The sequence below is a fragment of the Vigna angularis genome, chromosome 8, assembly GCF_016808095.1.
Source record: "Vigna angularis cultivar LongXiaoDou No.4 chromosome 8, ASM1680809v1, whole genome shotgun sequence".
Lineage (NCBI taxonomy): Eukaryota > Viridiplantae > Streptophyta > Magnoliopsida > Fabales > Fabaceae > Vigna > Vigna angularis.
Genome location: NC_068977.1, coordinates 13,396,563 through 13,422,937, shown reverse-complemented (window position 1 = coordinate 13,422,937; position 26,375 = coordinate 13,396,563). Strand labels below are relative to the sequence as shown.

Here is a 26,375-nt window from a genome sequence, read left to right as displayed (position 1 = left end):
TCGACATAAAATTATTTGAAGGATCTCTAAAAGAAATCCATTATTACGTAGGTTCATAAATGTAAACGAAACAAAGGAAAAACATAATAACACTAAACATAGCAAACAAAATGAAAATCAAACGACGAAAAGATTCGTGGGATTGTTAAAATGTAGAAGGATTTTTGTGAATGGAGGTTGTAGCGTTTTGAAAGGGTGCAAAATCCAAATCTTTCAACCTTTTTCTTTAGATTTCTATCACTCTTTCAAACTCTTCGCCATGACGCACTCTTTCAAGCTATTCGCCATGACAAAGAATCAAACCACAAGGAAATTACTCGCTTTGGTGAACTTGAAAGAAATGATAGAGAAACAGAGAAGAAAGTTAACAGATTGTTACGAGATATTTGGTGAATGGAGGTTGTAGCATTTTGAAAGGGTGCGAAATGATATGGGCTGATATGGGCCTGATATGGTTATTAATTGAGAATCACTGGTCTAGGACCACTCAAGAATTTCTTGCTCCTACATAGGGTTCACTAGATCAACATTGCCATCCATAAACTATATATTTATTGCAGACACTATAACAGATTAACTTTAAAATAGAATTTATAAATCCCATTACACTACCTTCATGCATAAAGTATCAAATTTCATAATTAATTTTGGAATATTTTATCATGTCTAAATTTACAAAGTATTCTCATGCAGGGCATAGTTTGCTCAGGAATGGCTTATTACATCCAAGGAGCTGTGATGAAAGATAGAGGTTCGGTCTTTGTGACAACTTTTAACCCTCTCTGCATGGTCATTGTGGCTATCATGGGCTCCTTCTTTCTGGCAGAACAAATGTACCTTGGAAGGTAATAAGAAATCCAATCACATGCCCAGAAAACTCACTAAAAACTCATAAGAAAATTAAACTAAATAAATCTGAAATTTTTTACAAGGCAATTGGTGCTATTGTGATTATTGTAGGACTGTATCTAATGGTGTCGGGTAAAAGCAAAGACTACGAGTCATCAAGTACGATTACTGAAGAGAATATGTTATCAGCCAAGCAAAGAGTAGAAAAGAGCAACAACAAAGAAGAACAACCTTATATGGGCTTGATATGCCTGATATGGGCTTCAATAATAAAAGACAATCTACTTAAATGATATATGGGAACATGCAGTTTACTGCTAGAAATGAAGAGGTTGACGTCAATTTCTTCAGACTTCCAAAGTGTCTTTTCGGTTTAATTATTTTTTATTTTAATCCAACACTAAACGTTAGATTCCTTGGGTATCTGACGTATTATTTGTTATCCAAGGCAAAGGTCGCTCTTTTTTTTCTTTTTTCTTTTTAAATTCCCATAGAACGTCTAACTCTAGGGGACTTCGACATGAAAGGCATTGGAGTGGTTCTCTATTCTGTTATGGGACGTTGAACTTTGACGTTATATGTGAGTACGGCATGTCAAAGCCAAATACCCACATAATTTGACTTCGCTTAATAAAACGTTGAAGCCACGAGTACAAAGACATTTTTTTGTTTGGTTTAGAAGAAAAAATAAAAAACATAATTTATGGAAAATACAATGTCCAACACGAAGAAGAATTCGATGTTCTGTGGTTGGTTTAAAAGAAAAAATAATAAAAAAGGAACTAAATAACAAATCGTCTAAGCCAGTTTTAAACTGACATTTTATGGGTTAATTTAAATGAAAAATAAACAAATAACTGCTAGCTGTAATATACACCTTCCTTCTTTTGTTACGGTTGACGTCATATTAATTAAATCAATATTTAGTATTTATTTATTTTGTATTGGACATCGACTGCTTCCTTATGGATGTTATGTGATTACGACCAGCACGTCCAACCCCAACTTGTTTCATGTTCTGTATTGTTTTAAACGTCGATCCCATAAAGTGTGGGACGTTCTGTTTGATTTATAAGAGAAAAGAAATAAAAAATAATTAAGGGATGTACTCTTTGGCTTCATGCTGGTATATAAAACGTCGAATATTTGTCATGGTTGACGTCAAATGTGGGTAGGATTAATACTACTAGAAGCAAACCACTATTTCGTTATTTTTTTATTTTTAAATTGAATGCCAAATGTTTCTTAAGTTGATGTTATGTGATTCTAAGGTCATTGTTTTACGTCGATCTTGGCCATATTTGACGTTAACACATTTTAGATTACGTCGATATGCTTCTTGTTTGACGTTAATACATTTTAGACGACGCACTACTTTAGTAATTGACGTGGAGCGAATCAATTTATTTACGACAATGCCACCGGTCATTTTTAACGTTGGATATTGAGTGCTACGACGTTGAACGCGTGATGTTATACGCTGTTTTTGTACTAGTGAGGTGTTCAAAGAGTTGAAATTGCTCTCTAGTTTGGTAAGATTATGAGGTGTTCACATCTTGTTACTATAAGTGATTTTGAGTGGGGTGAGAAGTACATTGGCAGAGTATATATTTGTATTCTTATAACTCAATCATTATAGTGGAATCCCTTCAACTAAGATTGTTGAAGGAAGACTGGATGTAGGCTTGACCGAACCAGTATATATCATTGTGTTGATCTTTCTCTCATTTCTTTTTTATTGTTGATTCATATACTTGTTTTATTGATTTCAAGAAAACTCAAATATTTTGAAAAGAACATATTTTTAAAGGGCTAACCAATTCACCCCCTATTGGTTGAGATATAAGGCATCACTTTTCTAACAATAAGCGCTACCTCAATGGTAGAAAATGTAAAAAGTACTTTGTTGTTCTAAACAAGTAATAAATGTTATTAAATGCTCAACGTTCAAAAACAACAAAAGTAATAAGAGATAAGACATATCTGCTGCATTTTTTTCGTGTTACTCATATACTCTAATATACATATGACTTAGATATGTATTTATGCTCTAATACATGTATGAATACTTTTTGCTCTGATACACGTATGAACATTTATACTTAATTTTTCTCTGATACACAAGTCATTGTTTATGCTTTGATACACATGTTTTGCATAAAAGATTTATGTCTTGCTTTGATACACATGTTTTGCATAAATGATTTATGACTTATGGAAGTCATATATTATTGATTTTGAATAATATGATAATCGTAGGATGCTACAAAAGACATGTGCTATGATAATTTTAAACAATATGCTTTGATACTTGAAAAACAAAAAAATCGGTGTTATATTTGGTTACTTAAAATTAATTTGCTTTGATACATTTTTTTTATAATACTATCGTACATCACACTCTAATACAAGCTTTGATATTCAAATGCTATGAAAATCTTAAAAGAAAATTTGATATCATTAAAAAATTTTGTAAACGCTATAATACATATATTCTGAAAATATTTTCAAAATTATTTCGTTTAACATGTGTATTTGCCAACCATGAAAAAAGGGAGATTGTTAAGATAAGATTGTTAAAGACTAGACTGTCTAGCAACTCAAGTTTTGAAGTTTAACAAAAAACATTAAACTAAATATCGCTTTGAATGAAAGTTTGTTTTAAAGAAATAACGTCTAAGAGAAAAATATTTTGGAACATCTTTTATAGACGAATTCAAGCTTATAATAATGTTTTCTAAACTATATTGCCTAGTGGACAAAGCTTTTATGAATAACGTCTAATAAAAGGAAGTATTTTTCTTAATGAATTATCTAATAGATGATATGGGTAAAAAATAGTGTTTTACAAATAACATCTAAACATCTTACAAGCAAGCGTTTTATGAAAAAAAGCATCTATCGCATTGATAACACTAAAGCTTAAAAAATGTTTCATTCAAGAAAGTGTCTCACAAAATGTATGGCCTAAGAAAAGATGGTTAAACACTGCATATCTCAAGCAACTTTTGATAAAGCATCTAATGTTTTACACCATCTGATGATCATATATGTTGAATTCTTTACCAAACGATGCATTTATTGATGAAATAAAAAATGATAAAATATTTTGAACATACAATACGACCTAACACTTATCAACGTTCAAAATATTTAATGCATTTACAATAAAGTGGTTCGATGCTTGTATACCTTGTTCTTGATATTTGTGCAGATTACAAAAGTAGAAAGACTTGATCAGAGTCAGTACACCTAAGAAAAATACGTTGAGAGATATGAAGAACACGTTGGGAATAATTCCCTTGAAGACGTTTTCTCTGACACATCGTACAAGCTATGTTTTGATAAAGGTTGTGACAAAGCATTGAACCTTTGCAAAGTAGACTTGAGTTTGACTTCTCACCAAAAGGCTACTAGCTTTACATGAAGTTAACGTCTTTGACTAACATCCATTTCTCAAGAAAAGCTATAAATACACTTGAAGAGAAGACAAGAAGGATAATATAGAGATCATTTGAATGCAAAAACAAGCTTGTTGTTATTGTGCTCATACATTGTCTAAAGCTATATTTTTCAAAAGAGAAAAACCTTAGCAAAATCTCACATTTCTTTGAATTGTTTTTATCCTCTCTTTGAGAGTCATCAATCTGTATTTACACATAACACTGATTGTGTTGTACATTCTGAAGAGAATTAAAACATTTGGTGTTTAGCTCAATTGAGTTAAACATATGGACGAGTTATCTAAGGTTGAGACTAAAAGTGATTAGAATACTTGTAAGCCAGGAGTGGTTAAACTTGGACTTTGTGTTGACTAAGTGAACCAGGAGTGGTGAGAATACTCATTGTAAACCTGGAGAGGTAAAACTCGTATAATCTTCTTAAAGATTAGTAGAATCCCTTAAGAGTTCTTAAGGGAGAACTGGATGTAGCTTAAACCCTAAACCAATATAAAATTTGTGCTTTGTTGCTTTGCTCTTTGAAACATTTTCCATTTATGCACTTCATAAAAACCAGCGTCTAAATAACTTATTTAAATTATATATCTTTTACAATCCATTAGACGTTGTTGTGCAAAAGAATTTTAAAATCACTATTCACCGCTCCCCTTGTGATTTCAAGTAAAACCTAATTTCGAAAATATCTTTTCATTGAAAGGTTTAATGTTGTTACTGCAAGAGAAACTTTATGTGTTTGTGAAAAAGGACTTTGAAAAACCTAATGTGGCTAGAGCAATAACTTTCACCAAGTGGGTTCTTGGGTGATTGAGTGCCACTATTCGTCCTTTGTGTGACTCAAAGGAGGTGGTTCATTCCTTGTGTGATTCAAGGAATGTGCCTTTCATCTTTTATGTCTTCAAGAAATGTGTTTTCTAAACTCTTTCTTTTGTGATTGTAAGTTTGGTTTATTTTAATGTTTGAGTTAATTCCTCTTTAGAGATATTAACAACTGGACGTATAGTCTTTTGATTAGAACCCGTATAAAATATCATGTGTAATCTTTTATTTTCGTACACTCTTTAAATTATTTGTTAATATTATAAACAAAAGGATGTTAATTGAACTTTGATCTTAAGAAAGGAAAACCTTTAATAATAAAAAATGACAATAAATGAAACATAATATTATCAAGATTTAAACCCTCGGATGATCCTCATATTTGTATGGGAATCTCAAGTGAGTCCTTGTATTTTGAATTGTCTCAATTAGGTCCTGATATTTGAAAACTTGAGTCAATTTTATTCTATCCGTTAAGTTGTCACAAACGATGTTAAAATTTGTTGACGTAATGCACACTTAAAATGCTGACGTAACAATGTTATATTACGTGAAATTATTTTTTAGATAAACAGTTTATAACATGACACAAAATTTAATTGGAAATGTTAGGGATTCGAAGTCTTCATCATCCTCCATCGTCTTCATCATCCTCCACCGTCTTCATCTTTCCTTTTAAGACTTAGGAATTCTCCATCATTTTTTCTCCTCGAACATGATCTTCCAATCTTGGAGGAAAAGGTAGAAGCTTCAAGCATCTTTTGTCGTTGTTTTCACTTGGTAACAATTTGGTTAACATCTTAACCAAATCGAAGAAGATGCGTTCTACAGGATGAAACCCGGCTACTTGGAGCAGCAGCAGCCTCTCCTCGCCATCAAAGTCGAGCTCAAACAGTTAAAGCTAGTTTCTTCAGCCCCGCCGTTAAAGTCACCATCGAACAGTCCCTTAACGTCGTCCCCTCCACCGTCAATTCCAGATTGGGATTCCGGCCTAGCGGTGGCTTCGTCAAATTCCGCCACCGGCCGGAATTTGTTTCTAAACTTGCGCTGCAATAGTGATTTTACTCTTATAAATTAAATTTATAAATCAATTGGACCAAAAATCACAAACAAAGATGCAAAATAGATCACCAGAAACGAAAGGGAAAAAGAATAAAAGAGAACCCTGCTTCAATAAAATCAAGCATCAACACTGAAAAGGATCAGATAACTTTGTCAAAAGAAATTTAAAAGGAAGAAAAAAAAAACCTATTATCAAAATATTCAATATTAAAATGATGGTATTATTGTTTTTTCAATATCAAATATTTAGAAATAAATTATAGCGGTATACATTTTAAATTAAAATACCAAATAAAATTTCATGAGAATCAAAACATTTATTAAATTTGCAAATATTAACGAAACCTAGTTCATAAAATTTAAAAATATTTTTAAAAAAATATAAAAGACAAACAAATATTCAAATTAAAAAATATTTTAAATGTTTGTTTACTTCAATTTTTTTAAATTCTAATAAAATTTTTTTATACACTAATAAAAATTTTAATACACCACTTAATCAAAATCACACAAAGAACAAATATTAAATTAATAATAATTAAAATTTAAATAGATATTTCATCGTTTGAACTTCAATATATATTAGATGATGATAAAAAATATCATGATAATTAAATTAAATTATCGTATTATAGTAAGTAAAATTTATTTATACAATTATAATGATAAAATTACATGTAAGATAATGAGTTAGAAAATAAAAATAATTATATAAAAAATATTAAAATAATATCCAATATGATAAAAAACAAAAATAAAAACATTTAAAAAAGTTATCAAATTTGTATCTTAGAAACAATTTGATAGATCATAAAATAAAATCACATAAAAAGGAAACAAATGTATAATTAAGAATATGATTAAAGATATAAGAAAACTTTTCAAATATCAACCTTGACGAAAGTTCAATGATAACGAATATTATTTTAATGAAACAAAAGAGTTTTTCAAATAAAAAAATAATAATAATAAGATAAAAAAGAAGATAAGTTTTTTATATTAACTAGTAAATGAAAATTTTGTGTTAGTGAACACTTCAATTGAAATTGTTAAATATCCTCGTGTGAAAAGAAAACATACCATAAATAAAAATATTAAAAAAAAATATTCAAGGGTGAGACATAAAAAATATTTAGCTAACATACATCGTTTCAACATAGTTGCACAAAAGTTGTCATAAAGGAAAAATATCTTTAAAATAGGAATGAATTTCATGACAAACCAAACAATTAAAAAAAATTTAAAAATAAAAAATGTGTAATATATATATATATATATATATATATATATATATATATATAATAAATTATAAATATTTTAATAATTTAAATAGAGACGAGAATAGACGGAAATAGATATTATGGTAGGTAAGGAAAGGAAATGAGAAATGTACATCTCCATCCCATACTCAATTGAAAGAGTTAAATATTATCCACCCATCAAAACCAGGATAAGTTCAAGCATTAACCATGAGAACGAATATATTTACAATCCCTAAATGTGACAGATATTAATTTATCATAATAAAAAATCATTTAATTTCATCAAAAAAGTTAAATAAAAATTAACATCATATCGGAGTTTACTGATCGAATATTAATATCATTAGACCATTTGATAAAAAATATTCATGTAATATTTTAATTGTTTTTTTTAATAATTAAAAATTATTTAATTTATTTAATAAAATATGTAAATAAATAACTTAATTTTTTTAAAGTATCCGGTACGCAATTTTTTAATATTAGTTTTTCAAAAACATATATATGTGTGTGTGTGATAGTTTGGTATTTTTCAATTAATAAAAATAATTACGTTATATAAATATTACAGTTATGAATTACATATACTTTTAAAATTATATTATTTTAATATAATAAAAATGTTAATAGCAAAACAAGTTTAAATGAAATGTATTCACACTGTTTAAAATGGAGGCTAAACAGACTTACCCATAGAGATAAGTCTCTCTACTCAATTTTGGTAAAAGACAACTGTACACACTTCATATTAGCACTTGAAATGCTTGGAATATTAAAATGGTTTGAAAAACGAAAGTAAGAGGAAACTGCTTGGATGTGTCCATATTAACAACTATACTGTTACCAACAAATTTTGTACAACCAAAATATGATTCTGATACAAAATGTACTAATCTATAGTCCCAAAAAAGTTCTAATAATTTGTAAATGGACAAACTTTACTCCATCTTTTGCCAAGATTGAAGAATGTAAAGTTAGTTGATAACTTATAATTTGTAAATGAAGATGCAACACGCATAAACGATTATACTATTAAATAAGAGGTTTTAAATTATTATTTGTAGACATAAATGTGACATTTGTGTATTTTTTTGGTCTTTTCATCGACGTACACACCCAACGTTAAAATTCTCAGGCAAAAACCAAATAAATATGATAAGATTTTAAGAATTTATATTAATCAAAGATTAAAATAAATAAAAAATATAAAAATGATAAAAAGAATTGCACCTCCTTATCACACCTGTAGGAGAATTTTACCGGAAATTGAGCTCAAACGTGCAAAAAAAATGCAATTGAGATCCACATCTTTAGATAATCCTTGCCACCCACTTTCAAATAAGTCTGTTAATAAAGTAGACTACGTGAGAATCTTGTACCTTTTGTAATAATCAAAATTACACAGGTCAGGTCGTTTTCGCTGCCTCAACTTCAAAACGTCTTCTGGAAATTATGTTTAAAAAAGCTAGTCACTGGACAAAAAAACAGAAAAAGAAATTCTCATACTAAGTAAAAAGGCAAATGATATTCAAGAGTAAAGAAGCCGAGTAATTTGTCACAATTTTAACCATTTCATTGTCTGTTATAAGAGACGTTTCACGATTTCCAATATAGTGTTCGTACAAATCAATTCACATAGACCACACCACAGAACCTATGCACAGACCAGAAATTTGGTTGAGGGGAAAGACCAAAGTGTTACGAGAATGACCAAGTCTTTCCACCTCGCACTCTTATTATGTAGAATTTGAGCCACATACATGTCTAGAGAGCTATAACCAAGTGCACCAAACTGAAGAAACAGCATTTGTAATGTCATTATCAGAAGCAACACTCCTCTAGCACACAACAGCAGCAAAGCGCTGCCAAGCTGCACATATAAATGAAGGATTCTTACTCTTGTTACCACCACATAAACTAACAGAAGATGAGTTAGAAACAGAAACTAAGATTTCATGCAATTCTATAGGAATTCATTAACGATGCGTCAGTAAAGCTAATTGAAGACGCACACAAAAGATTCAGGGCATGAAACATTTCCTTCTGTATACTATGTAATCTGAAAAGACAATTTATATCAGGAGAAACCTCAATTTAGAAATAATAAGTATAACTAAATTAATCAACCAATAATGCCTTAGGCTCATCAGTGAAAATGTAACAAGTTAGTTAGTAATTAGCACATATAATTATGTATTAGGTCTGACTCAATAACCATGATTTTGATATTTGAGAAAAGTAAGATCTACCTACAAATTTTATTTTTCTTTCCAACATACGGTTGATCCTTTCGGTTCCATACATACTAAGATGTACACTATCCAATCAGTGTGGAGGATTTAAATAAACCAAAACAAAATAATAGTTTGTGTTGTATAAGCCAAAGCCAACACAAACCACAAAAATCAAACCTAAGCCTCCAACTCTCAACTGAACACTTCTCACTTGCATATAAATAATTAAATAATTAAAAATTTAATACTTCCCCATCTTCTAATCTTATATGTTTAATCACTGTTCATTTTGTCAACAGTCACATTCTAATTCGACAAAACTTATAAGGTTAAAACCCTCAAACTAATTAACTATAAAATTCCGACAAGTTAAAATACAACTTCCATTCTAACAGGAGTAGAACTAAGAACTGTTCAGATAAACTCTTTTGTACACACTTGTATGAAAAGAAGAATAAATAAATTTCTCCAAAGTTAAAAATCATGTTTTAGAAGAACTAAGAGAGAACTTCTCCAAATTATGTTATGTATGAAATAATTTAATCTTAAAATAACTTATTTCACTTTTTGCTATTGTTTTTTTTTTTCCTCTCTACAGTCCTTACAAAAGCTTATTCAAACATGTCCCCACAGATAACTAGCAGACCACGAGGGTAGATTATCATACTCTAAACAATTAGCCATGCAATAAAATAAACGAAGGAAAAAGAAATTAGGTAAAAAAATTTCTAGATCCTCAAATTTAGGTTAAAATTTGTCTTAGCCTTTATGCTTAAAGATAATTTTGGTTCTCATATTTTTAATAATTAGGGAATTTCTTCCCACAGCCTGATACCCCAAATTCCATAAAATATGTAAAGAATAGGTGCACCAGAGTCATGATCTTTATAAGATAGACACCAAAACTAATTTACACAAAAAAATTGAGCGACCTAAAGCACATTTTACCCTTAAAAAGCTATGAAAAAACATACCATCCTCGGAGGAACGGAAAGCATTCACGCTCCTCGTGATGGTGATGATGCGCCACATGCTGGTGCTGGTAGTGGTAGTGGGGCGGAGGAGGTGGCGGAGGACGCCCGTTATCGAAATACCCCTGGTACGAGTCATATGGCGGATGCGGCGGCGGAGGATAACCCCCGTATCCCGGCGGAGGCGGCGGAGGGTAGCCTTCTTGCGGCGGCGCCGATGGGTAACCCGGTTGCGGTGGAGGGTAAGGAGATCCGTATCCTGTCCAAAAAATTAATTTAATGAATTAATTAATTCGCGAATCTGAATATTAGGATGAAAAATTGTAATAATCAAAAATAAAAATGGAATAAGAGAATCAGAAATAGGGTATAAGATTGGTGTGTGAAGTATGTACCTGGTGGAGGGTAGGATTCGTGCGATATTCTCTGGAAATTGCTCATTGCACTTGTTTTGTTTTCTCACTGTGGTGTTATGTTGTGTCTCTGAGAAAGAGAAGAAGACATGAAATAGTTGCGAGAAAGATAAGAGAGTAAGAAAAATAAATAAATAAATAAATAAAAGTGAGTGGGACCCGTTGTATAATTGTCACTTGGTTGGGTCTATAGTCATCATTCGACACGTTTCCAGACAAGCAACGCTCTCAGTGTGCTAACACTTTGGTTTTATAAATCTTATTCATAAATCTTAAACCTTAAGAAATAATTCTAAAACTTCACTCGTTTCCTTTTTACCAAGTCAGTTTTCAATACTAATTGTCTAATAAATTCATGAAAAAAATTAAGATCTTCTTTAACTACTTTCAAGGATTATTAACTGCGTGATTAAATTTTTTAGAATGGGATTTTCAAGAAAGATGGTCATAGGAAGGACATTTTTTTGAAAAAGAATGAAAGAGTAGTTACCGGAACTTATTTTAAAAAATTACAAAGTATATTATATTTTCAAATTTGGGATTCAATATTTAATTTTATAAAATGTATTAACTATTTAATATTTAGAAAAAAAATTATAAAATTATTTATTTTGACTGAATAAAGATTGACTTTATTCATAGACATTTACAATAAAAAATTGAGTTAAAACCTATAAGTATAATCCGATTTTAGTTTTTATCCTTATTTTAAAATTTGATTTTTATCCTTATTTTAAAATTTGATTATGTTCGCTTTTTATATTTAAAAAATTTATGAATTCAGACATTCTTGTTTAATAATGTTTATTTTATTTATCTTTTTACGAGAAAATGGTGAGTCACATCATCTCTGTTTTGGACATGTGTCTTGTTTTTTTTTAATTACATGTTTAAATTGAAGAAGATGAATTGGATTTGTGTGTTTGAAGATAATTTCATGTTTAAGGAATGGAACAAGCGAAAATCAAATATATCATTTGGTGAAAAATTATTAAATTGAAGAGCACATTGAATTTCAAATCAAGAACTGTTAAGGAATGTTTGTTCCATTGAGGAGTTGTGTATGATGAAGAACAATAAGATTATTCATTTGACTCTAACTAAAATTAATAAATTGGGGATATTTTTTGGGATTTAGGGTTTTACATTATTTTGGTTTGAGGCCGAATGATGTTGGGTTTGTAATGATAATGTTGTAGGTCAATGTTAATCCATGATGAAATTAGAAAGCAAAACATCGAGTTCTATGGAGAGAAGTAATGCATGAAAATTTGTACAAACATCGAGTTTGACAGAGAACTATTCCTTGATTGTATAGGAGAAAAACTTTAAAAATTGTCATTGAATTCAAAATATAAATTTGCATTTCAAATTGTATAATCTAAAATACAATCTTTTATATTTCAGAATATATAAATACAATCTTTTATATTTCAAAATATATAACTCAGAATACAATTTTATATTCTGAATTATGTATTATGGAATGTTTCTATTTTGTATTCCGGAACTCAATTATAAGAGGATAAAATTGGGATTTTGAAGTGTAAGGAGGTGCAGGAAAGTGCCCCATCAAGAATAGTGAACAAGGTCTCTGCCTGTAATGAGTTGGCCCGCTAACATGAACCCAAGTAATATATCACAAAGAAACATTAATCTTGATCATTTTGTGGTTAGTACATATAATATAATTGTGACTTCCAAACACTACAATTTGAAGGTAATGGTTCGTACAATATTTTTCCTTTTCTTACAGTGACTTTTAAGGGAATTGCTATCAACATTGCCAAGACCAGATAATCGGATGCCATAAGAGGCAAGACGGTTAATATCCCTTGGAATTGGAGATTGCCAAAGACCGTCCCACCAAGCAGAGGGGAGAACTGGTGTGAAGGCACATTGATTGGCCTGGTTGCGACAACTCAATGGACCAGCATATCTGTTCCACACATGGCCCCAACCAACCTGATGCTTCAGGCCATCCCTTAACAAATTACTCTGGAAACTGCTAAAGAATAAAAACCTTGAACCAGACTTGTCCCCTGAAGAGTAAACAAATTTCACGTTTCAGCTGCATGTTTCAACAGATTTTGTGCTGACATGTAAGGCTCATAAAGATCAAGTTTTAGACTTGCAAACAAAAATTATTTGCGTTTAGTTTTTACGAAAGACTCATACTTTGGCCAAAAGGCCTAACATGATAACCCTCTCGTTTAAGGTCTAAGTCTCAAATATCATTGGATTGATCCTCTTGCAACCTTGACTCACAAGAATTAAGAGTGAATAACAAGAAATACCTAGATTGTACGCAGCTCCCAGTGCAGCAATTAATTGGGCATACGTAGTCCCAACACGCCGGTGAGCTCCAGAAATGGCAGCAAATTTTGCACGGGAAGCAAGGAAAAAATCGACAAACGCAACCCATCTTGGTGCTGAACCCCAATCCTTCCTTCTAAAATCAGAAATGCGCATACCTTTAGACATACTTCCTTTGAATTGGTCATAATCAAAATGAAGAACCTGGGGACAAGTAGATATGAACAAGAATTAGAGACTCACAAATTTTACAGCATTTATAAAGCTTATTGGATCATGAACCACCGTATATTAAACACGTGGTTGAATAATGAAACAATAAAGCATTTAAGAAAGAAGAAGCATGTAACCAGTTCTTAATATAGCGCAACAATGTCGTTATTAATAAGTAATGAATTAATAATATTTTATTAAGTATCAATAGTCGTATATGTTCCATCTGCACATTAAAGAAGGTATTTGCATGCAGTTTAGCAATCATGGCCAGAATAATTACCTCTGCAAATTCACTTATGTTAGGCATAGACATGATACTTTTAACAACAGCAGGTGTATCTGACACCAATACCACCTTTGGTCTTGATGACATTAGATGTTGACTTCGTATGGCCTTTTTCAGGCAACGCAACACTGCCTGCACAGCTCTTCCAGACCTGAAAAGGGGATGCCAAAAACTGACTGTCATTTAAACCCATACCAAATATGAAGGTTGACCGCTGCTAAAGAAAATGCTTTTATGCTACATGGATTCTTTTTTTTCTTACATAATGCATGGAAATTTTCCATCAACAATGAACATAGAAGAACTGCTAGCATGTACCAACACACTGCACGTTCTTCCTTATTAATTCCTTCAAAAAATTTTGTGGATTTCACATTTAATTTGATGAACATCTCTCATGATTTAGTAAATTTTAATAAATTTTAACAAATGGCTAGGTTTTCTATGTTTACTTTGTTTTATTGTACTGTACACTGTTATCATGTACCATTGGGTAGGCTAAATTATTTGACATCTTTGGAGTAAAATATTTATCTAATTACGGCTTAGAGAACTGGATGAAAGCCAAGTAAATAGAGGGCAGAAAAATGGAACGAAAAGCGATAACGTCATACTGAATTGAATTGGCAATACTCTTTGGCCCCTCATAGTGTTCTGCCAAGATATATTAATTTAACTTTCCAAAAGTAGTAAAAAGCAAAACTTTCCAAAAAGATATCAAAAATTTATTCAAATAATTCATCAATCAATCATGATTATTACCACTCCATGAAATTAACGCGTACTTCCAATACCTATTCATAAGCATCCGCATATGCAATGAGATGTCAGGATTCTCCCCACCACCAATAACCCAATTTACAGCTGCATCAACATCTTCTGAAGGGGATATGAGAACCCTCATGAGCTCCCCAAAAACATTTGGTCGTAAACCAAGAACTTCTGGGTCACCAAACAAATTGAAAGCAGCAATCCTCATCTGAGAGTATATATTCTTTAAGAAAAACTGTGCCGCCACAGAATCAGTAGTGCCTTGAAACCTAAAACATAAAGTTTATGCTCATTTATGATGCTTGTGAGACTAATATATTAACAAAATTTTTTCACCTTACCATATGATGGGTTGCTTCCATTTCTTCCAGTTGCTACAGAGAACATTTGTTTCCAATGGTTTATTAAAATCATCAATTCTCATAACCAGTTTCCTCCCATATTTGCTTTCACAACCTTTCTGTCTCCACAAATGCTTAATTTCTTTCACCGTAAAAGTAAAGTTGGAATAAGAAATGTAGTCTCCAAAAGGATATTTTCCTCTGAAATGTGGTAACAAGGTATCAATCAGATAACGAAAGACAGGGCCTTGTTTTATTACAATACTTATAACAGTGTGCTCTAGCATGTTGGGGTTCTGTCTGATAATCAAAATTATAGTCAGACCACTTTTAAATACTTTGTTTAAAGCTAGTTAATTTCTTTCTTTCAATAAAGCACATTATCTTTTTTCATTTCAAATTTTCTTCAATCTTTCATGTTGAAGCTGTGGAATATTTTTATCATGTTATCTTGTTCAGCCAACCAACCCAACTTATTATGATTACTAGAATTACTGGTTCACTGTCCGGACCAAATTTAACGACAATGATCAATAGTTGATTCAAATATTCTATTTTTTGCAAGAACAGAGCAGTTTCACAAATATATCAATGGTACAATGGCATTAGTTTTCAAATATCAGAGGCCATAAAATATCTAAGGTGTCTGCAAAAGTGCTTGAAGATAGGTTGGTATATGCAATACGTCATAACCTAGCATAAAAAAGAGAGTCTACTCCAACAGTCCAATAAATAAGAGTCTCATGACTTGAGTACCACAAATTCCGGACTCAACAGCACAGTCAAAAAAATTCTGGGACATGTTATTCTTCAAAGCTACCAGCTACCACAGACATTCATATAAGAGAGCCAATAAACATGGACACTCAATATTTTCAGTTGACTGAGAATGTAGAGGTTCTTCGAAAAAAGAAAATAAGAAAGGCTTGAGAAAGAACTAATATGCCTGGTCTGACCGATGATCAAGGAGCGGTTTAACATTACGCTAAGTGCTGCAGCAGTTAAGACCTTGTACATTTCGTTCCCAAAACCTGCCTCAGCTGTCTTCCCAAGAACAAAGCCATGTCTACAGAACTGCTCTGGGGGAAAATCCCTGACTCTTAAGGCACCTGAAACAAAATTAAAAACCATCTTCTAATTGAACACTATAGCACCATCCTCCACAGAAATGCAGGGAGCGTATGTATTATATATATATATATATATATATATATATATATGTATATATATATATATATATATATAATATTTCATCTAAATGATTACAAAATTACAACTACTAAAAATTTTCACAAGATTAGAACGTCCAGTAAGTATAGAGAAATAATCTTGACTGTAAAATAAATGTATATAAATGATAATTAGCATACTACAAAGAAGCACAAAACTTAGACTGTATTAACTGTTGTTGGAGATGTTATATCATCTAGAGATATGACAAACTTATAGTATTAAGTGTGATATGAAATAAGCTGGAACAATAATGTAATTCAGCAACAGTTCCCAGTTGTTGAACTGAATTAGTTAGATTCAGTTAAGTTAGTTAGATATTCCCTTCTTCTTAAACAAATTGTTAGATTCAGTTTTGGAGGTTAACTATAAACAGCATTAATTGATTAGAATTCATTCATGTATCTTGATCATATTCTTGTAAACACTATCTTACTGAATGTTAGTGGCCGGTGGCAATAAAGGACAATGTTGGGCGGTGGACAACCACAAAACTAGCATAACTTAAGACTAAAAATATAAGAAAAAAGGTTTAAGAGATTGATTATCTCTCAGCTGATCTTTGTTATTTATGGAATAAAATTACATCAAGAATATCTAGATATTTAATATTAATAATTAAACAGCTCATAGTCACAGCACATAGCAGTTTTCCATCACAACTTCTAACTACCTATATTTAGTACGTATTCTAAGAACAATATTCCAATAGTCTTTAAGAAAGTTTTCAATAGTCTTTCTTTATGACATTCTCATCTACAGTAAGAACTTGCAACATCTGAATCACCTTAAATTGGTCCTTGTAACTCTATGGGATAACTTCTTGTTTGTTAGAAGATTCAAATGATATTTTTTTGTGAATAGAGTGGAATATTTGGATAATTTTGCCTTAAATAAAGGAGTGGCCACTGACCCCATTAAAGTTGAAGTTATGGTTAAATGGCCTTTACATCACCCTATTAAGTAACTGATAGGTTCAAAGGAAATGTTCATAATAGGAGAAATAAAAGGGACAAACAGTTATAACTGTCTGTGGGTAGGTTTTGTTGTCTCAGACTTTTATAAAGTCTATGTAGACAGTTGTTTTTAGTAGTTTTTTTAGGAAGTTTTGTAAAGGGAAGGCTAGGGGGAGTCTGGTCCTCTCAAAAGACTAGGGCTAGTGTAACAATTTAGATTATTGTGCTTGTTTCATTGTTAGTAAAGTTGTTTGGTTTTCCTGTCCAAGAACCTGTCTTGGAAGTCTTTACAGTTTTAAATAAATCTGGGTATCTATCATTGGTATTCAGAGCACTTTCCTGGTGCTGTGGTGGTTTTGCGACATGGTTAATACGAGAATGGAGGCAAGATTGGATGGATTGGAGCGCATAGTGCAAGAACAGGAACATGAAAATCTAAGAAGGTTCCAAAGGTTGGAGGAAATGCTTACAGGTCTGACAGGGTTGGTGGAATGTTTCACATATTCTTATCAACAAACAGCGGATAGTGCTTCTGTTGCCAAGGAAGGTAGTGTGAGCAGTCTAAAGAATGACGGAGGGGATGAAAGTGGACGTTCAAGACTGACTAGGGAAAATTAGAGGAAGCTAGATATTCCTGTTTTTGCAAGAGAAGATGCTTATGGCTGGACTAACCGGTTGGAGAGATATTTCTAGTTGAAAGAAGTCAATGAGGAGGAGAGGATGAGGGCTGTTATGGTGGCTTTAGAGGGAAAAGCCCTGAATTGGTTCTAGTGGTGGGAGACTCGCTATCCGAATCCCACATGGGAGGCTTTCAAAGAGGCAGTTGTTCAACGGTTCCAACCAACAATGCTTCAAAATCCTTTTGAAGTCTTGATTGGGCTTAGACAAATTGGGCAGGTGGAAGAATATATTGAACAATTTGAACAATATGCGGGGTTCTTGAAAGGTATAAGGCAGGGTTATTTGACTGGCATTTTTCTAAATGGATTGAAGGATGTAATAAGGGTAGAGGTTAAGTTGTATGATCCCAAGAGCCTTGCTGAGTTAATGATGAAGGCTCAAATGGTGGAAGAAAAGGTTAGAGTCACCGCCAAGGGGGACTCTCTCACTGTGCAACTTCAAAGTAACACCTACAGACAATTGCCACCTACTCGCAATTACTCAAAAGAAGGGGCAAATTCAATGGGTTTTACCAACTCCAACAGAGGAAGTGGAGAGAGCAATGGTTGTGTGAGCACCATCAATAGGTCTCCTACTGGGATTCAACAAGGAGGGGCACCATTTAGAAAATTGTCCCAAGAAGAATTGCAAGATAAGATAAAAAAGGGCTTATGCTTCAGGTGTGATGAAAAGTTTGGGCCTAATCATATGATAGACTTCTTTTGTCAAGAAGTCGGTCACACGTAACAACACACACCAACACTAGCAAGAATTGAAAGAATGTATATTATTGATGAAAGAATGAACAATGTACACTCTCAACCTCCTAGGAAGTCCTCTCCCTCCACTGGAACAGACGTCCAGCCTCTACCTAACATTATACAGAAAGAATAATCCCCCCTGTACAATCCATTCTCCTATTTATACAACTCCCTTTCCCTTATTAATACTAACTCACCGACAAAACCGCCTTTTGCTCCTATTCATTATTACTAACCGACAAAACCGCCTTTTCCTCCTACTCATTTATTCTTTCTTCTTTCATATACTCTAAGTATTCTATCATCATACTTGCAAAAATAAACAGCTCCATATGCTGCTTATTTCTAAAGAGGAAATTCAGGAGTTAAGGGAATCTGCTGCCTGCATTCATAAAGAAGTTCCAGACTTTCACCTTGAGGATAAGGTGCACCTTCATGGAGGGGGTGTTGATAGGTTTGATACAGTTTACAAAATAAGGAAAAAAGAAGGTGGTTTGTACAATTGAAAACACCTCCCACCTATTGAAAATAGCTAGGAAGATGCTACTGCCATCAATTAGGAGTTCCCTGCTTTTCACCTTAAGGACAAAGTGAAACTTCATGGAGGGGGTATTGATAGGTTCAAAGGAACTGTTTATATTAGGAGAAATAAAAGGGACAGACAATTATAACAATCTGTGGGTAGGTTTTGTTGTCTCAGACTTTTATAAAGTCTATGTAGACAGTTGTTTTTAGCAATTTTTTTTTAGGAAGTTTTGTAAAGGGAAGGCTAGGGAGAGTCTAGTCCTCTCGAAAGACCAAGGCTAGTGTAACAATTTAGATGATTGTGCTTGTTTCATTGTTAATAAAGTTGTCTAGTCTTTCTGGGTGAACATCCAAATTCATTGTTAAATAAATTTGGGTACTTATCAGTAACATAGAGGGTTCCTAGGTTTAGCAGGATATTACATAAGGTTCGTAAAGAGATATGGAGTTATAGTTAAATCTCTAAATGATATGTTAAAAAAGGACAATTTTATGGGGACCCAAGATGCCAAACTAGCCTTTGAGAAGCTCAAAGACTTGTTGAGTAAAACTCATGTCTTAGCACTTCTAGACTTCTCCGAAGTCTTTGTAGTATTCATGCAAGATCACCATCTTATTGCTTACATCAATAAGATCTTGAATCTACAATAACAGTCTTTATCTACATATGAGGAGTTGTTAATTGTGGTTTTTGTTGTGCAAAGTTATAGACAATACCTTCTTAATCGACATTTTACACCAAAAACAGATCATGATAGCCACAAAAACATTTTGGATCAAAAACATTTTACACCAAGCAGAAATGGTTAGTTAAGCTTAGTGAGTAAAAGAAGCGTCAAGAAAATTCTAGTAGTGGATGCCTTTTCCAGAGTACGCCCTATTGAACGCAGTAGATTGATTTCTCAGCAACTGCAATCTTAGTGGATAGGATTCATCATTCCTAGCTTGCAGAATTTGATCAGTGAAGTTCAAAGCAATTTGGTTTCACATAAACATTACAAGTGGCAGAATGGTGAGCTAAGAAGGAAAGGAAAGTTGGTAGTTGGAAATGACAGAGAACTAGGGAAGGATTTGTTAGTTTGGTTGTATGCATCTGCTACAAGACACCATTTAGGAATCATTGCTATAGTGAAAAGAGTTAAGTTTGTAGTTTACTAGAAAGGACTAATCAATGATGTTAGCAACTTTATTCAACAATGTTCTAGGTACCAATAATGTAAATATGATTTGCTACATGCCATTTGTTACAATCATTGCCTATACCTAAACAGATTTGGCAACATATTACAATGGATTTTGTAGAAAAATTCATTTGATAATCAGGTCATCTTTGTTGTGGTGGATAAATTGAGTAAAGCCACTCATTTCACAACTCTATCACATCTGATAGGGTATAAGGTAATAGATGTTGTTAGGGGTTGGAAGGTAGGTATACGAGATAAAATAAAAGTATATGAGAGAAGGACACCGAACAGTGGAAGGCGGGGAGAGGTCGAGTCGAACAGTGGAAGGCGGTGAGGGAGAAGAAGAAGGGCACCGAACGGTGGAAGGCGGGGAAAGGTCAAGCCGAACAGTGGAAGGTGGTGAGGGAGAAGAAGAAGGGCACCGAACGGTGGAAGGCGGGAAGAGGTCAAGCCGAACCATGGAAGGAAGTGAGGAATCGAACCGAACGGCTGAAGGCCGCGGTGAGGGCTCGAACTAAACGATAGAAAGAGGTGAAGAACTGGAGTCGATCAATTGAAGAGTTACTATCCCAACTGTTGTAGCAGTTGGATGGGCAGGAAGTATTTAGTAATAATTATAGTAAATAGAGCTATATCCTAGGGAAATATATTCAATATAAGATAATTATAGTAAATAGAGCTATATTCTAAGGAAATATTCAGTATAAGATAATTATAGTAAATAGAGCTATATTCTAGGGAAATATTCAGTATAAGATAATTATAGTAAATAGAGCTATATTCTAAAGAAATATTTAATATAAATAAAGCTAGATGCTATTGTTAGGGTTATGTTTAGATTATTGACTTTGTTGACAGACGGCTACAGTCCTGTGAGGGAGGTTATGCTCCCATCTATCCTTGTTTTGTAAGGGAGGTTATGCTCCCAACTATCCTTTGTTCACAGAATTTTATTACCATTAATAAAAGAATTTCATTCTTTCGTTATCTTTTCTACCTAATGTGATCGTGGTTCATTACGTTTCCTACCCAGAAACGTAACAATTGTTCCGACCTGCCGAATCTGTAGGGAGGAGTGAAAGGCGAGATGGAGAGAAGAATGAACCTCGTGGAGGGGAGGCTGGAAACGATGGAAATTGCGGTTGATGGATTGAAGGTTGAGACAGCAGCAATGTGCCAAGATTTGCAAGAAATCATGAGGATGTTGGGTGGTCGAGGCCACAACTAGGACGACCAACATTCGGACGTAGTCAAGCTTCTGTTAATGAGAACAAAAGGAGGCAAGAGGAAGACAATTGAGGAAGAGAGGATGGGCGCCAGGAGGAGCAACCAAATTGGAGGAAAAGAGTAGATTTACCCGTTTTCGAAGGGTTTGATCCCTTGGGGTGGATGTCTAAGGCGGAGAAGTTCTTTGAGTGGCAAGGTGTAACAGAGAAGGAAAAGGTGCGCCTAGCCGACATCAGTATGGAGGGAAGCGCTGGCTACTGGTTCAGAGCTTGGAAGGAGAAGGCCAAGAATCATTCTTGGGAAGGTCTGAAGGGGGCAGTGGTGGTGCGATTTGGAAAACGGAACGGGGGTACCATCTTTGAAAGGGTGGCTGCCAGTAAGCAGTCGGGGACAGCGAAAGAATACGTCCAAGCCCAGAATGGGAGAGGACTGCCGGATCCGAACGTGAGAAAACTGCCGGAATTGAACGTGCGAGGATTGCCGGATCCAAACGTGCGAGGACTGTCAGATCCAAACGAGATACAACTGTCAGATCCAAACGGAAGAAGACTGCAGGATCCGAATGAGGGAGGACGACCGGATCTGAACTAGAAAGGATTGCTGGAACCGAACGGGAGGGGACGGACGGACTCGAATGGAAGAGGACGGTCGGAACCGAACGGACGAGGAAGGTTGGATCATTGGGAGAGAAGCGTGATGGAAGGAAGAATGAAGGCTTTGAAGGGAAGGGTGGATGGGAGAATCAATGCCCCGGAGAGAAGGATGGATTCTGTGAAGAGGTGGGCCAACGAATAGAAAAGGGGACTTGCAGTTCTTGATACAGCTGCAGAGGGGAGAGAGTTGTTTGAAGTGTGGAAAGACATCGAAGACCATTTTCTCAAGGCCTACGATTTTGGAAAAAAGGTGACCAAAATGAAGGAAGAATGGGAGTCATTGGAGGAGGAATTGCCACCACCCAAGCCTCCAGACCTGAATTGGAGAGCTGTAGCTAGTGGGTTCCCTTCAAATGATAACATGAGGATGAAGAGGAGCCATGAGATCAAGCTACCCGGTTCCAACCTTGAGGACAAGGTTGTTTTGCAGCGGGGTGTAATGATAACGTATAAGGTAATAGATGTTGTTAGGGGTTGGAAGGTATACGAGAGAAGAAAGTATATGAGAGAAGAAGGGCACCAAACGGTGGAAGGCGGGAAGAGGTCGAGCCGAACGGTGGAAGGAAGTGAAGAATCAAGCCGAACGACTGAAGGTGGTGAGGGCTCGAGCCAAACGGTGGAAAGAGGTGAAGAACTGGAGCCGATCGATTGAAGAGTTACTATCCTAACTGTTGTAGCAGTTAGGATGGGCGGGAAATATTTAGTAATAATTATAGTAAATAGAGCTATATCCTAGGGAAATATTCAGTATAAGATAATTATAGTAAATAGAGCTATATTTTAGGAAAATATTCAGTATAAGATAATTATAGTAAATAAAGCTATATTCTAGGGAAATATTCAGTATAAGATAATTATAGTAAATAGAGCTATATTCTAGGGAAATATTTAAATAAATAAAGCTAGATGCTATTGTTAGGGTTATGTTTTGATTATTGAGTTTGTTGACAGACGGCTACAGTCCTATGAGGGAGGTTATGCTCCCATCTATCCTTGTTTTGTAAGGAAGGTTATGCTCCCAACTATCCTTTGTTTACCGAATTTTATTACCATTAATAAAAGAATTTCATTCTTTTTTTGTCTTTTCTACCTACTGTGGTCGTGGTTCATTACCTTACCTAGAAACGTAACAACATCCCTACCTTGCAAGGGAAGTAGCTCAAACATTTATGGACAATGTGTTCAAGGTGCATGGTTTTCTAAATTTCATTACTAGTGAGAGAGATCCTATGTTTGCAAGTAAGTTTTGGTAATCTTTTAGGACTTTTCAAGGGGTTCAAATTCAGCTTTCAACAAGTTATCGTTCTCAAATTGATGGATGGTCTGAGGTGGTGAATACGTGTCTAGAAACCTATCTCAGATGATGTGTGAAACTCTCTTTAGAATTGGTCTAAATGGCTTCGTATGGCTGAATGGTGGTACAACACCACCTATCACACAACAACCAAGGCAAATCCCTATAAAATCATCATGTATGGCCACCCACCTCCCATCTACATTCCTTATCTTACAAGGGAGTTGAAGGTGGAGTTAGTTTACATAAGCTTAAGAAAAGGGAAGAAATGTTGGAGCTAATCAAATTTCATTTAAGAAGATCACGAGAGAAAGAAGCAATTAGCTGACAAGCATAGGTAGGTAAGAAGTATCAGATTGGTGATTCATTATATGTGAACTAGCATCCATATAAGCAGATTTTAGTGGCTTACAACAGCAATGCTAAGCTGAGCCCGAAGTATTTTGGTGCTTATAAAATCACTGATTGCATTGGTGCAGTAGCTTATAAGTTGGATCTTCCTATTCAAACTTCATAATGGCTTCCACATTTTAGAGCTCAAGAAAATCCAGTAATTTCTACCAATCTGCCATATCAAGCTGAAGATGCCTTTGCAGAGAAGGAGCCTGAAGAAATTCTGGATAGGATAACAGTTATAAGAAAGGGAGTAGCAATAACTAAAGTTCTAGTTAAACGGAAGTACCAATTTCCGGACGATGCCACTTGAAAATTTTACTATGACTTGAAGAAATATCCTACATTCAATCCTTAAGGACAAGGTTGTTGACCAGAAGGGGGTATTGATATGCAATAAGTTGGAAGAATGATGTAATTCAGCAACAGCTGCTAGCTGATTCAGTTTGAGTTAGTTAGATATTGCCTTTTTCTTAGGAAAATTGTTAGTTTCAGTTTTGGAATGGCAAGTAATTGGCCATAGATATTCATTTATCTTTTCTAGTAGACACTCTTAATTAATCTTCTGGACCTTTCTCCTATAGGGTTTCCCATTTCCATATATGTACTTCGAGTTGCGTCTAATTCCTAGAATTAAGAAATATCACATCAGAATGCAAATCTTCCCTCATATATGGAAGGTTGAGTTAGGCCTAAACTTACTTTCTAAAAACTATTAAACGTTTGTCTGAAAGTAGTATTGTTGCTCAATCCCCAGACGCCAATGCTCCTATAACATCTCTTAAATAATTTCCTATATTTCACATGGAAAAAGCACCTATCAAACTTCATATACGTGCTCGGTAAAACAGAAAAACCACTAGCGTGTTACACTGCAGGCATTCTAATTCACAATTTTCTCTGTAGTACTATACATATCTTAAATCATAGATCCTATTTCAACAGAGAATATCCAGAACATGCTGTGTTTAACTTTCCTACAGAGTATAAGAGACAGACAAGACTCGAATCCATCTTTTTGAGCACAATTTGACACCTAATATCAAAATCAAATAAATATTATTTATTATTATTATTATGATTATTATTACTATTATAAGTTAATTTATACAAAGTTTTTAGTGTAATAAATATTTTTTAATAATAATAATAATTTTACAACAATAATATTAATAATATTAATAATAAAATTATAAGTTGGTGCATTTTTCGTATTCTCATATTAACTTGGTCACCTAAACGACACATAACAAACTTGGCTATGGCAGTGTAATATCACATAAGCAAAGTTAATAGAGTTAACGAAATAAATTGATGGAAATCTAATTAGTTTGATACTAACTCGACCAATATTAATGAGGTTAAATTAACACGGTTAGTACCGTAATCAAATGAAAAGATTAGTTTAGTCGGCGCCCAAGTAAAATTATAAAAATTCAGATGAGAGAAAAAAACATAATTAGCAAAATAATAATAATAATAATTAAAATAAAGTCTTTAGCCTCAAAAGTGATATTGCATATATTCAAAATTAAAAGAAAACATGTAAATAGTTAATATATAGAGAGAGAGATATATTTTAAAATGTTAGTTCTAGTTAAATTTAAAATAATATAACATTGTCAGAAGAACTGTATTTGTTTCTAGTTTGAGAGTGATGCGGCTATAGCATTAAAATAATAAAAATTTAGCTGAAGTAGAAAGCGTGTGAAGAGTGCAGAAAGAACCATTGGCAACAAAATGATTCTCGATAATCTTTCTCACTCTCAGAGACTCCATCCCAACACCTTTTCCGAAATCCTCCCCCATTTCCTCCACCGTCTTGCACGCCTTCTCTGCCACGCGCTGAAACGCCAGTACGCCTTCCACGCTCGTCCCTCCGTCCGAAGAAGAAACATTGAACTCCGAAGCTCTTGCGAAAGGCACGAGAGGGCGAGGAGCATCTTCCAAGGGCCTGAACGTGAGCAGCAAAAGTCCTAACAAACCAGTCACCAATGCACAGAAAACGACATATGGTTTCGGCGCCACGCGCCTCCTCTTTCCTCCGCCGAGTCTCATTTTCCCTCCCTCTCTCTGACCTCACACTCAGTTATCTGTTTCTGCTGAATGTGAACAGAGCAGACGTGTGGCCTTTCGTTAGCTAATTTAATCATTGTTTTCGGGTATGGTTTGGGTCGGGTCTGAAGTCGAACCTTTTCGTGTTTCCATCGGATACATTTATGAGTGAAGGACAGCTGGCTTAGTAATGCGAAACTAAAATATTTCCTCTCTTGCATATATTTATAAGACATTGATATTTTGACATTTTTTTCACTTGACTTGACATATATTCATAGGATATTGATATTTTGACATTTTTTTTCACTTTGACTTGTCATGTGGAAGAGATTTGAAAAAATAAAAAATGATGTGAAAATGCAAGTAAGAGAGGTTAAGGATTTTCATTTAGACGGCTTTATTTTTTAGTTTCAAAAATTTGAAATCTGATTTTTGA

The 26,375-nt window shown here is 33.8% G+C and overlaps 2 protein-coding genes across 5 annotated transcripts; both read right to left on the bottom strand.

Annotated features, from left to right (window-relative positions):
- Window positions 1-8,782: 8,782 nt before the first annotated feature.
- On the bottom strand, window positions 8,783-11,205 carry LOC108343882 (cysteine-rich and transmembrane domain-containing protein WIH2). Of its 3 annotated transcripts, none has more exons than XM_052867597.1 (3): window positions 11,051-11,205; window positions 10,659-10,914; window positions 8,783-8,922 (listed from the first exon to the last, which is right to left on the bottom strand). In XM_052867597.1, exons 1-3 carry the CDS (start codon window positions 11,094-11,096, stop codon window positions 8,916-8,918), a joined length of 309 nt encoding a protein of 102 aa, XP_052723557.1. In that variant the 5' UTR covers window positions 11,097-11,205; the 3' UTR covers window positions 8,783-8,915. The 3 variants fall into 3 exon arrangements, with proteins under 3 accessions (XP_052723557.1, XP_052723558.1, XP_017437796.1); XM_052867598.1 differs by having other exon boundaries at window positions 8,783-8,893; XM_017582307.2 differs by lacking the exon at window positions 8,783-8,922 and adding an exon at window positions 9,002-9,320.
- A 1,442-nt stretch (window positions 11,206-12,647) lies between these two features.
- Window positions 12,648-26,087, bottom strand: LOC108345665 (uncharacterized). Of its 2 annotated transcripts, none has more exons than XM_017584321.2 (7): window positions 25,609-26,087; window positions 15,945-16,107; window positions 14,999-15,199; window positions 14,681-14,926; window positions 13,881-14,037; window positions 13,366-13,588; window positions 12,648-13,110 (listed from the first exon to the last, which is right to left on the bottom strand). In XM_017584321.2, exons 1-7 carry the CDS (start codon window positions 25,937-25,939, stop codon window positions 12,776-12,778), a joined length of 1,656 nt encoding a protein of 551 aa, XP_017439810.1. In that variant the 5' UTR covers window positions 25,940-26,087; the 3' UTR covers window positions 12,648-12,775. The 2 variants fall into 2 exon arrangements, with proteins under 2 accessions (XP_017439810.1, XP_052723036.1); XM_052867076.1 differs by lacking the exon at window positions 25,609-26,087 and adding an exon at window positions 18,668-20,965.
- Window positions 26,088-26,375: the final 288 nt, after the last annotated feature.

Excerpts from the sequence above, each read along its gene's own strand:
- LOC108343882 (XM_017582307.2), bottom strand. The coding sequence starts at position 11,096 with ATGAGCAATTTCCAGAGAATATCGCACGAATCCTACCCTCCACCAG. Across the intron at positions 10,915-11,050 it reads CGAATCCTACCCTCCACCAG|GATACGGATCTCCTTACCCT; the intron begins GTACATACTTCA and ends TTTTTTGGACAG. Across the intron at positions 9,321-10,658 it reads TTTCCGTTCCTCCGAGGATG|CTTGGCAGCGCTTTGCTGCT; the intron begins GTATGTTTTTTC and ends TTATATGTGCAG.
- LOC108345665 (XM_017584321.2), bottom strand. The coding sequence starts at position 25,939 with ATGAGACTCGGCGGAGGAAAGAGGAGGCGCGTGGCGCCGAAACCATAT. Across the intron at positions 16,108-25,608 it reads GAATCATTTTGTTGCCAATG|GTGCCTTAAGAGTCAGGGAT; the intron begins GTTCTTTCTGCA and ends ATTTTGTTTCAG. Across the intron at positions 15,200-15,944 it reads TTGATCATCGGTCAGACCAG|AGGAAAATATCCTTTTGGAG; the intron begins GCATATTAGTTC and ends ACCACATTTCAG.